The sequence below is a fragment of the Oncorhynchus mykiss genome, chromosome 17, assembly GCF_013265735.2.
Source record: "Oncorhynchus mykiss isolate Arlee chromosome 17, USDA_OmykA_1.1, whole genome shotgun sequence".
Taxonomy (NCBI): domain Eukaryota; kingdom Metazoa; phylum Chordata; class Actinopteri; order Salmoniformes; family Salmonidae; genus Oncorhynchus; species Oncorhynchus mykiss.
In genome coordinates, this window is record NC_048581.1 from 21,166,305 (window position 1) to 21,178,748 (window position 12,444).

A 12,444-nucleotide genomic window follows, 5' to 3' on the forward strand; every position below is an offset into this window, starting at 1 on the left:
TATCCTTGCTTTCAGGGGTGTCATGTGGATGAACTATGCCAAGATTCGTCTAACATAACATACCATGAATAATGAATGAGGTTACACTTCTTATATTTAGTTTCCTGGCCTTTGAATGCTTGGAAGTAATCATGTTTGCCTAATTAATCATTTCTGCATAGTGCATTTTATGTTGTTGTTCATTTGCATTGACAACTGTAATCATTATACACACATTTCATTCAGCAAACCGATCTATTCAAAGTATCGTGTTGAGCTATTTACTTTTTCTATATGAAAATATCCCAACCACACATGTTGTTCACCAAACAAACACATTTAGGCTTATGTCATTCAATTCTGATTAATGCCACATAGCCTAATATCAGTGGCGTAAAGTACTTCAGTAAAAATACTTTAAAGTACTACTTAAGTAGTTTTTGTGGGTATCTGTACTTTACTATTTATATTTTGGACAACTTTTACTTTTACTTCACTACATTCCTAAAGAAAAGTATATCATTTTTACTCCATACATTTTCCCTGACACCCAAAAGTACTCATTACATTAGCAGGACAGGAAAATTGTTATCAAGAGAACATCCCAGGTCATCCCTACTTATCTGGAGGACTCCTTAACACAAATGCTTTGTTTGTAAACTATTGCCTAAGTGTTCGAGTGTTCCCCTGGCTATCCATAAATTTAATAAACAAGAACATCGTGCTGTCTGGTTGCTTACTGTAGGGAATTTGAAACGATTTATACTTTTACTTTTGTTTGCAATTACATGTACTTTTGATACTTAAGTATATTTATAACCAAATACTTTTAGACTTTACTCAAGTAGTATTTTACTGGGTGACTTTCACTTTTACTTGAGTAATGTTCTATTAAAGATATCATTACTTTTACTCAAGTATGACAATTGTGTACTTTTTCCACCACTGCCTAATATAAAGCCTACATTTCACTTCTCAATATGTTTAATTAAAAACGTTCAACAAATATGTTTTTTGTTTTGTTTTTTAACAAATATGTGTATGATTATGGTAAATAAACCCTATAATTGCATAATACTTTTAATATTACACTCCTATACAGTTGTGGTCTCTTCGGGCTTGGTTTAAGATACAGTATTTTGAACCTAGTCTTCAGAAGCACATGGCCATTTGGCCATTTGTCACCTGTACCTATTTTTTAAAATAATCTAGTGGTGCATTCACGACAACTGGGAACTCTGAAATATACGAGGTCAAATAATCACGTCAGTGATCTTCAAGTCGGCCCTCTAGGCCGAGTTGGAATTCCGAGTTGGATGACCGTTCAAAATAATATTTCCCAGTCGGAGATCGTTTTTTTCCGAGTTTTCAGTTTTCTTGACCCCACTGAAGTCGGAGATTTACGAATTCCCAGTTGCCAGTTGTTTTGAAGGCGGCATATGACGAACATATTTAACGAATTGGCAAATCAAAAAATTCCGAGTAGCATTTGAACGCGGCATTTATAAACTCACAGCCAATGAGATGGGAAGGAAGTGTGCCAACGCCCCTCGGTCAGATGGCTATACATTAGCGCCATTTTGAGTGTGGCATTCTTCACTTTTGGAAAAAAGTCCAAAAAGAAAAATCAATGACAAAAAGTATTTAACCCACACATAACTTTATAAATCATTACACTCTAAATAGTTTTATAATGAAAATATATATGCATTTGTTTTTATGCTTTAATTCAAGGTTAACAAAATCAAAGTTTCATAACGCACTCTGTTGCATAATCTTCTAGGTGTCGTGTCTATTGGCTTGACTCGCTTATGATGAAAAGCTGTCTTCACGCAGCCATTTGACGTCACATTGCCGCGATTACAAAACAACCAGCATTGCATGAGATAAGGCCATCATCATTCGACGTTATCAGATCCTCGGAAATAATTATCAGACAAGAACAGGTACAGTAATGATACTATGTTGTGCATGAAGTTGCTCACTGCAATGTTACATTGTTGCGGAGGAAGACTTGTTTTTACTGCTACTGTTTAGACCCTGGTGTTCAACATGTGTTATACAATGTTTTGTAACAGGCTTGTGTAATGAAGGACAGCTACCATAACACATGACATTTCTTATCTTATTCGTTCAAATAGAGCTATGGGAGGAACACCAGGAAATTGATATTAAAACAAGAATCTGTACCATAGGATTTTCCCTTTTGATTATAACTGCCATTATTGGTACAGTATCTTACAGTATTGTCACTAAAATGCTTCAAATGTGATTGTTGACCATCACATTGTTTTAAATGTCATACATTTTTCTCAAAATAAATAATTCACTTGATAATATGATAATATCATGTTTTGTAAATGTATAATCTTTACTCTCCTTAGTGTACCATTAAATGTGTCCTGTGTTGTGATTTCTTTCAGACTGTGTACCATGGCTCTCAGAGGTGCTGTGACTCGTTTGCTCTCCAACGCTAGGAAACGTGCTGCAGTCTCAGCCTCCCGGGCACAGGGCACAGCAGCAGCGTCACTAGCCCAAAACGGTGAGTTTACATGTGAGCAACAAATAACATAGAATGGGATTGTATTAAAGTGACATTTTTAAGTTTTTAGAATGTATTGCTGCTTTTGTGTTGGTCTCGGTTGATGACTTATTGTGCCGTTGACTCTTTCAGAAGCCGAAGTGGTCGCCAAGAAGCCAGTAAAAGCACGTAAGTCATTTATACAAGTTAAACTCGTAAAGCTACAGTATTGGACAAACCGCATCTTGTGTACATTACCAATGTATTACATATGTAAACTTAACCGCTAGATGCCACTGGCTACACATGGTGTATTATATTATGAAACGTGGTGGTGGACAGTATGACATCACCATGTTTGTGTCACCTCATGTTCTAATTCCCATGGCCCTCTACAGCCAAGGTGCAGTTTAACTGGCGTGACGCCCTGGAGCTGGACGGCCTGCTGACAGAGGAGGAGGTGATGATCAGAGACTCTTTCAGGACCTACTGCCAGGAGAAACTAATGCCACGCATCATCATGGCCAACAGACACGAACGTAAGAACTGGCACAGTGTGTAAGCACAGACACAGGCTGAGGCATGGTCATGGCCAACAGACACGAACGTAAGCACTGGCACAGTGTGTAAGCACAGACATAGGCTGAGGCATGGTCATGGCCAACAGACACGAACGTAAGCACTGGCACAGTGTGTAAGCACAGACATAGGCTGAGGCATGGTCATGGCCAACAGACACGAACGTAAGCACTGGCACAGTGTGTAAGCACAGACATAGGCTGAGGCATGGTCATGGCCAACAGCGACAAGCTGAGGCACTGACAAATGGCCAGCGGACACGAACGTCAGCACTGACACATGGCCAACGGAGATAAATGTCAGCACTGACACATGGCCAACAGAGACACACGTAAACACTGACATTTGGCCAACAGACACAAATGTAAACACAGGCTGAGGTGCTATTCCTGGAGAGAAGACTTCTCATGTCACACAATGAACTTCTCTATAAACTATTTATTCATGCTCACTTTTTGTTTGTTTATTTCCCCCCCCCCCCCCCCCCCCACAGATTTCCACCGTGAGATTGTCTCAGAGATGGGAGAGCTGGGTGTCTTGGGGCCAACCATCCAAGGTAAATAACACATGAAACATGCATCATCCTGTTATTGATGTGTTCATACTCAATCTTCATGCTCAACTCGATTAGTCCACTAACTGTCCATCTTCCTCAACTTTGTCTCTTCTTCACCCAGGTTATGGTTGTGCCGGAACCAGCTACGTGGCCTACGGGCTCATTGCCAGGGAGGTGGAGAGGGTGGACAGTGGCTACCGGTCAGTCATGAGTGTCCAGTCCTCACTGGTCATGCACCCCATCAACGCCTACGGCACAGAGGAACAGAAGGAGAAGTGGCTACCCAGGCTAGGTAAGCAATAACTACTATATATTCCATAGTAAAATGACACATAGTATAGAAACTAGATCTGGGCGATATGGAAAAAAATCCATATCCGGATAAATTGACTGAAGTATCACAATAACAATAAATTCATAACTTTTTTACATTACCCTTAAAACTACTACTTCTTTAGATGTTGTAGCTATCGATTGAAGAAAGGAAAAACCCGCACTCGCTCAACTATCAATTGTCCCATTAGCAATAGCCCATATTAGCAGACTTACTTCATTTCAAACTTCACATTCCTCTAGTAAAGGATTCTTATCGTTATTATCGATATCAATGTCCTCAATAAATGGTTGGTTCGGTCAGTATCAATAATTTTCGGTTTAGAAACGGTGTTGCGTTTCAGTTCATAAGTATGTAGAAAAATAACATAGATGAACAAACAACAAGTGTTTATACATAGTTCATATTGGCACATAGACAAAAGTCTAAGTTGTTGTACAAAGTAAATGTGGTGTGAAAGTGAGAATGAAACTAATGCAGACTGAAGCAGAGCTCATATTCCAGTTAGATAAGGCCTCTTCGTAATCCCATCTCTCTCTGTAATGCTGCAGCTCGTGGGGAGATCTTGGGCTGTTTCGGCCTGACTGAGCCCAACCACGGCAGTGACCCCGCGGGCATGGAGACCAAGGCCAAGTACAACCCCTCCAGTAGCACCTTCACCATCAGCGGAGCCAAGACATGGTAAGGTTCTTCTAACCTGGGTACCAGTCCATCTATCTGACCAGTCGGCATGTATGTCTGACTGGGGAGGTTCTAGTCTGGGTTAACATACGTTTCTGCTTTAGTTCACTTCTTTGAAAGGCCAGGCTAGGTAGGTAGAGTAGTTATGAGTCAACTATAAAATGTCCCAATGGGGAGACATATCCCTTCAGTTATATGGCTGCTGAAAAAGGCAGGTGTAACAAACAGTACTTCCACAATGTTTGTTGTCTCCACTGTGGGAACCTTAGGTGGCATGACATGAAGGTTAGATGTACGTGTGACCGTCTCATTATGGAAAGAACGCTATGAGAGGGACCTCATGCACAGCTTCATGCATAGCCATCCATATATAGATGCAGTAACCTTACACCAGTTGTTGGCAAAGCCCACGCCAGACTGTTGGCACTGTTACGTCTCTATATATGTTTCGTAATGCAAGCAGTAACCCCATTGCCCTTGTATTAAAACTCAGGGCCATAATTATGAGCTCTTCTAGTTGGCCCTTTAGCTTTTCCCTGCCTGCCCCCCCCCCCCCCCACCATATTATATACGCTTACCCTCATATATGCTGTAGTTGAACCTATAATACCCTAACTCTCACTATGGGTAACTGACTTAGCGTATTCTCTCCCCTATTCCCCAGGATCACCAACTCACCCGTGGCAGACATCGCGGTGGTCTGGGCCAAGTGTGAGGATGGCAGGATCAGAGGCTTCATCCTGGAGCGTGGCATGAAGGGCCTGGCAACGCCTAAGATCGAGGGCAAGTTCTCTCTGCGGGCGTCGGCCACGGGCATGATCCTGATGGACGAGGTGGAGGTGCCCCAAGAGAATATGTTGCCCAACGTCTCTGGACTGGCTGTGAGTAAGCCTAACTGTTGGACTCAAACACATAATGCTGTTTAGAAATACTGTAAATAAAATGATGTACTATCGGAACAATTCTGACTCAATCAAAGTTACTGGCCGAGATACTGTATGTTTAGAGAACTCTTGAGATGTGACCTAGAAAACACAGTCAGTTCTCTAAAGATGAAGAAAGGGTGCTCTGTTAAAATATAATACTGTACATGTCTCATTTCTGGTCAGGGTCCCTTCGGCTGCCTGAATAACGCCCGCTACGGTATCGCCTGGGGAGCTCTAGGTGCTGCCGAGTTCTGCTTCCACGCTGCCCGCCAGTACACACTGGACAGGTAAACACCTCTCTCCCTACTCATTATGTCATCAACTCTATTCATTCAGAGCACTTTTTGGTATGAACGGATGAAGTAGCTTGTTCAGGAAGACATTAGCTCAGTAGTAAAGAGTATTGAAGGGAGTCAAGCTGCCATTCTGACTCTTCTTACAGTATTTTAGGACCCTATTCTATGTCGCTGACATCTGATTCGTTCTCTTTTGTTTTGGTCCATTCAGGATCCAGTTTGGCGTGCCCCTGGCCAGGAACCAGCTGATGCAGAAGAAGATGGCTGACATGCTGACAGAGATCACCATCGGCCTGCAGTCCTGTCTGGCCCTAGGCAGACTCATCGACGACAAGAAGTGAGTGGAGTCCCCACTGAGTGAGCGAAATGTTTGCTTTTGGATGTGAGGAGAGACTGCAGTGTGTGTTTATGCATTGGTCTGTGTACTAGTTTCAGTTTTAATATGTGAAGAGAGACTATCTCTGTGTGTGTACTGTATGTGTCCATCTTTCTTCATTATATTAAACACCGACCTCTATCCTGTGTGTCTTCCCTCCCTCAGAGCGGCCCCTGAGATGATCTCCATGCTGAAGAGGAACAGCTGTGGGAAGTCCCTGGACATCGCCAGGCAGGCCCGAGACATGTTGGGAGGCAACGGCATCGCAGACGAGTACCACATTATCAGACACGTCATGAACCTGGAGGCCGTCAACACATACGAAGGTGAGGAGAAGATTGATTGAATATGGTATTTAAAGGATGGAAAGGTTGGATAGGAGAACAGGTGATTGGAACATGAGCAGAAAGTAGTCTGGCTTGGAGAGGGACAATGAGACTGGATGACCAACAGAGGTCAGTAGTGTACAAATGAAGTGTTACAGTTACTTGTTGGTTTTGTGGTATAATTCTCAGTCAGTGGAGGCTGCTGAGGGAAGGACGGCTCATAATAATGTCTGGAACGGAGTCAATGGAATGGTATCAACCACATGGAAACCATGTCTTTGATACCATTCCACTTATTCAGCTCCAGCCATTACCACGAGCCTGTCCTCCTCAATTAAGATGCCACCAACCTCCTGTGCTCTCAGTATGTATGTATAATATAGCCCTACAATATCTAATGTAATTTAAATTAAAAAGTTTAGCCTTAATTGCACATTTCTCTTATCAAATAATCTACCCACAATGCCGTTGTGTTTGCTTGTTCTTCTAGGTACCCATGACATCCATGCCTTGATCCTGGGCCGAGCCATCACTGGACTGCAGTCATTCACTGTTGAGAAGTAAACTCTCCTCCTTGTCCTCCTATTACAACGGACTGAATAACGGACTTAAAGTAGACTGGGAAAGCCTTGAGCTGCCCATCTATCTGCCTTCTGAGAAGTAATCACTGAGGGTGTTGTGCCTGACTGCTGATGGACTTCCATCCCCAAGTGCCTCTGTTTGGTGAGAGAATATTAAAGTACAAGTCAACCTGAAAGAAACACTGGGTCCAAATATGAGACGGTTTTGTTTTGCTTATGTACCTGTACTCAATCAATCTACGATTGAAATACAATGTCAGCTTGAATGTTGATACAGTAGCTTCAGTCTCCTACTACGAAGGGATGTCACAATGGCATGTAGCATGTTGATAAGGGATCTGTATCGATTAGAAAGATATGTTATGGAATAAGTTCACTTAATGGGTGAGAGGTTGTACAGTATGTATGTGTATCTTTAGAGATTTGTTCACAACTGGTCTATTTGATTTATTTCTAGGTGAAAGAAATTAACTGTACATAAAGCATATTTTGAAATTATGAATTGTACAATTTCGTAATTGTGATACCGAAATCAGTGCCCTGTTTGAGGACAGAGAATATCCCAATTCAATGATCTGCCATATCGAAATAGTCATAGGATTAGGGACTAATTTGCAAATGATTTTTTTTCTCATTATTTCACATTATCTGGTCAAAAAAGCCATTGACACACAATCACACTAACTGAAATGACAAAGAAGCGAGCCTTGGCTTTGTAACAACACACTCAGGTTTATTAACCAAAACAGCACTTACAAAAGCACCAGACTTAAAACTACAGAGCAGGTATATTTAATCAGCTAGTTAACCCTTGAACCAGCACCGTTATACTATAACCAACCACTGCACGGGGCTGGCACAGTACAGTGGGGTCATCAATGGCTTTCCAAAGGCTGTCAAACTACATTTAGAAAAAAGGGTTCCAAAAGTGTTCTTCGGCTGTCCCCACAGGAGAACCCTTTTTGGTTTCCATGTAGAACCCTCTGTGTAAAGGGTTCTTTATGGAACCCAAAAGGGTACTACAACCAAGAAGGGTTCTCCTATGGGGACAGGCAAAGAACCCCTTTGGAACCCTTTATTTCTAAGAGTGTAGTCACTCAGTACTCCGGTGCAGAGTCAGGCCCCTGTTGAGTCCTGCCAGGGCCTGGGAGACGGTGTGGAGCTCAGTGTTGAGCTTACTGCAGCTCTCCAGCACCAGAGTCAGCTCCCGGAGCGTGGCCTGCATGGCATGGCTGTTTTCCTCATAGACAGTGTACATGTGCTCCTTCATCTGCCCGCAGATCTCACCCACCTGATGGAGAGCATTGACATGGAATAGTATGTAGAGTACGCTATAATGAAACTGTTGGACACTCTATGACAATGTAGTACAACACAACGGCCTACAAATATAACATAATATAACACTCATTTATACATATGTGCATTTAGTTACTTGAAGTAAATACACATTGGGAAAGTACATTTTGAATTGTTGAGCAACTGGTGTGATAACTATGCCCTATGTACATAGTCATTGAAAACTGGTCACTTTAATGATGTTTACATACTGTTTTACCCACTTCATATGTATATACAGTATTCTAGTCTAGGCTTTTACTATATACAGTGCCTTGCGAAAGTATTCGGCCCCCTTGAACTTTGCGACCTTTTGCCACATTTCAGGCTTCAAACATAAAGATATAAAACTGTATTTTTTTTGTGAAGAATCAACAACAAGTGGGACACAATCATGAAGTGGAACGACATTTATTGGATATTTCAAAATTTTTTAACAAATCAAAAACTGAAAAATTGGGCGTGCAAAATTATTCAGCCCCCTTAAGTTAATACTTTGTAGCGCCACCTTTTGCTGCGATTACAGCTGTAAGTCAGGTCTGGACTTCTGGACTTTGACTTGGCCATTCTAACACCTGGATATGTTTATTTTTGAACCATTCCATTGTAGATTTTGCTTTATGTTTTGGATCATTGTCTTGTTGGAAGACAACTCTCCGTCCCAGTCTCAGGTCTTTTGCAGACTCCATCAGGTTTTCTTCCAGAATGGTCCTGTATTTGGCTCCATCCATCTTCCCATCAATTTTAACCATCTTCCCTGTCCCTGCTGAAGAAAAGCAGGCCCAAACCATGATGCTGCCACCACCATGTTTGACAGTGGGGATGGTGTGTTCAGGGTGATGAGCTGTGTTGCTTTTACGCCAAACATAACGTTTTGCATTGTTGCCAAAAAGTTCAATTTTGGTTTCATCTGACCAGAGCACCTTCTTCCACATGTTTGGTGTGTCTCCCAGGTGGCTTGTGGTAAACTTTAAACAACACTTTTTATGGATATCTTTAAGAAATGGCTTTCTTCTTGCCACTCTTCCATAAAGGCCAGATTTGTGCAATATACAACTGATTGTTGTCCTATGGACAGAGTCTCCCACTTCAGTTATAGATCCTGCAGTTCATCCAGAGTGATCATGGGCCTCTTGGCTGCATCTCTGATCAGTCTTCTCCTTGTATGAGCTGAAAGTTTAGAGGGACGGCCAGGTCTTGGTAGATTTGCAGTGGTCTGATACTCCTTCCATTTCAATATTATCGCTTGCACAGTGCTCCTTGGGATGTTTAAAGCTTGGGAAATCTTTTTGTATCCAAATACGGCTTTAAACTTCTTCACAACAGTATCTCGGACCTGCCTGGTGTGTTCCTTGTTCTTCATGATGCTCTCTGCGCTTTTAACGGACCTCTGAGACTATCACAGTGCAGGTGCATTTATACGGAGACTTGATTACACACAGGTGGATTGTATTTATCATCATTAGTCATTTAGGTCAACATTGGATCATTCAGAGATCCTCACTGAACTTCTGGAGAGAGTTTGCTGCACTGAAAGTAAAGGGGCTGAATAATTTTGCACGCCCAATTTTTCAGTTTTTGATTGTTAAAAAAGTTTGAAATATCCAATAAATGTTGTTCCACTTCATGATTGTGTCCCACTTGTTGTTGATTCTTCACAAAAAAATACAGTTTTATATCTTTATGTTTGAAGCCTGAAATGTGGCAAAAGGTCGCAAAGTTCAAGGGGGCCGAATACTTTCGCAAGGCACTGTAACTACTACTTTACACACCTTTTCTATGCATATACTGTCCATAATGCCTATACACACCAACACATACATATATATTTATATTCTGGACTCTGACATTGCTCGTTGTAATATTTTTATATTTCTTAATTCCTTTTTTATTTTGGGGATTTGCGTGTATTGTTAGGTATTACTACACTGTTGGAGCTAGGAACATAAGCATTTTGCTACACCCGCAATAACATCTGCTAAATATGTGTACACGACCAATAAAATGTGGTTTGATAAACCGTGATGTTGGCAGTTAGCTACATACCTTTTCCACTAGCTTGTCCTGAAAGTTGTCCATAATCGTCTGGTCCATGGTGCGGCTGTCGTTTATCTTCCCAACCAGGTCCTGGACCTTCTTGCCAATGTCATCTATCCTGGAACTTAAAGCAAAAAAGAACATTTAGTTAATTCATCTTAAATCAACATTAACGCATTGGTTGACTTTCCACAGATGACGGGACTTTCCTTTGAGTTTCTTCCTTTACTATATGTCCCCAAACCGCGCAATAAATGAGCTGAAACGGAGACCGGAGTAGGACTTGAACTATTCATAAACAAATAAAGAGTCTTGGCTAGGGACTTAAATACCTTATCTGGTGTTCCTGACTCTCATCCGTGCTCATGGTCATGGATGAAGATCTCTCACTGGTTGAGTCGTGGTCAGTGCCAAGACCTTCATCAGGGTCCACCTGGGAGCAGGAGACATTCATCTGCAATCACAAGAACATACAGCGGAACTATTAGAATCAACGATGTAAATCCGATTTAACTATCTACTGTAACTAGATATATAATGTCAGAAAAGGTCAATCAATAGCTGTACCTGGGTCGTCTCATGTCTGGGTTTAGGAGTTGATTGTGAGGTGGAAGGCAGCTTGTCAAAGAAAAAGGCATCCATTTGCAGATCTTCAGATTACATATGAGAAGTAAATGTGAATGTTCAGACTTTCGCCTTATATCTGGAGGTACAATGGCAATGCACTTCGCGTGACAGGACAGTGGGGGTCGCTATTTCAGCTAACGTTAACTAACTGTTAGGTAGGTAACGTTAGTGGGTGGATAAGAAATGAACTAGCCAGCTGTGACAGTAGGTTGGACAGGAAACATTTGACTAAATGCACTGGAATGAAAAACGACGAACCCTATAGAAGACAGCTATTTGAAAAGTATGCTTCTACAGGTAACATTACTTAGTTGGCTAGCTTACGTTATTGCATTTTGTCTTGTACTGCCGTTACATTGATTAAAACCTGTAGCTCGCTTACAGCAACGATGCGACTTGTTTACAAGCTAACGTTAGCTAGCTAGTTTTGGTACTATATCCTGGCTTGCAAGCTAGTTAATAATGGTACGACCTTGTTACAATTCTCTGAGTATAATGTTTCAAAAATAGCTAGCTACTTACTACAAACGTCGTGTAAGAAAAATAAGCCTTTGATTTTGAGATGGAATGTCAAATTGCGCGCCTGTTTGTTTCCCGGGAAAATAGCTACCTAACATTAGCCTCGAGCGCTACTCGGGCAATACTGAGAGCCTTTCAGGGTCAGCTTTTTATTTTGAGGGAATAACATTTGATTTGAGTTAACACAACCACAGTCGGACATTATACAATTCTGCTGATTGTTAATCTAGCTTACCTATAAGTAAAATTCTGTAGTGAATGAAGTAAAACATTTCCTGTTTTACTTCTGAATAGTGTACCAAAGTATGAGACCTAATACCCATAAAACCTGGCAGCAATTGTTTTTCCACCATACATTTTTTTCCATAGGGGATTTTTAGAAACACTTAAAATAAGGGCTGTGTTTTGTGTAGGCTTAAATATTTGTGTTATTTGTTTAAGTTAACCTCTATTTAACTAGGCAAGTCAGTTTAGAACAAATTCTTATTTACAATGACGACCTATGCCAGACAGCACTGTGCAAATTGTGTACCACCCTATGGGACTATAGAATTATCACATCTATATGTGATACGGCCTGGATTTGAACCAGGGACTATAGTGAAACCTCTTGCACTGAGATGCAGTGCCTTAATCCGCTGCTCCACTCGGGCTTACCCAGGCATGACTTTTCATAACCATGTAAATCTCTCTAGGACAAGGTGACTACTATTACAACTTTCCAGAGTAAGTTGAAAGCTGGACTGAGTTCCCCCCCTGCCGAGCCCG

General features: G+C 41.4%; 2 protein-coding genes across 3 annotated transcripts; one reads left to right on the top strand and one right to left on the bottom strand.

Moving 5' to 3' along the window:
* The first annotated feature begins 1,763 nt into the window (after positions 1 to 1,763).
* Positions 1,764 to 7,335, top strand: LOC110485681 (glutaryl-CoA dehydrogenase, mitochondrial). The gene is made up of 12 exons (XM_036949344.1): positions 1,764 to 1,925; positions 2,403 to 2,521; positions 2,654 to 2,689; positions 2,899 to 3,039; positions 3,573 to 3,635; positions 3,757 to 3,927; positions 4,521 to 4,650; positions 5,315 to 5,531; positions 5,760 to 5,863; positions 6,084 to 6,209; positions 6,414 to 6,574; positions 7,065 to 7,335. The coding sequence occupies exons 2-12, from the start codon at positions 2,413 to 2,415 to the stop codon at positions 7,136 to 7,138; spliced, it is 1,332 nt and encodes a 443-aa protein (XP_036805239.1). The 5' UTR covers positions 1,764 to 1,925; positions 2,403 to 2,412; the 3' UTR covers positions 7,139 to 7,335.
* A 532-nt stretch (positions 7,336 to 7,867) lies between these two features.
* Positions 7,868 to 12,062, bottom strand: LOC118940356. Of its 2 annotated transcripts, none has more exons than XM_036949349.1 (5): positions 11,680 to 12,062; positions 11,098 to 11,180; positions 10,863 to 10,984; positions 10,540 to 10,654; positions 7,868 to 8,446 (listed from the first exon to the last, which is right to left on the bottom strand). In XM_036949349.1, the coding sequence occupies exons 2-5, from the start codon at positions 11,170 to 11,172 to the stop codon at positions 8,249 to 8,251; spliced, it is 510 nt and encodes a 169-aa protein (XP_036805244.1). In that variant the 5' UTR covers positions 11,173 to 11,180; positions 11,680 to 12,062; the 3' UTR covers positions 7,868 to 8,248. The 2 variants fall into 2 exon arrangements, with proteins under 2 accessions (XP_036805244.1, XP_036805243.1); XM_036949348.1 differs by having other exon boundaries at positions 11,912 to 12,054.
* Between the last annotated feature and the right edge of the window lie 382 nt (positions 12,063 to 12,444).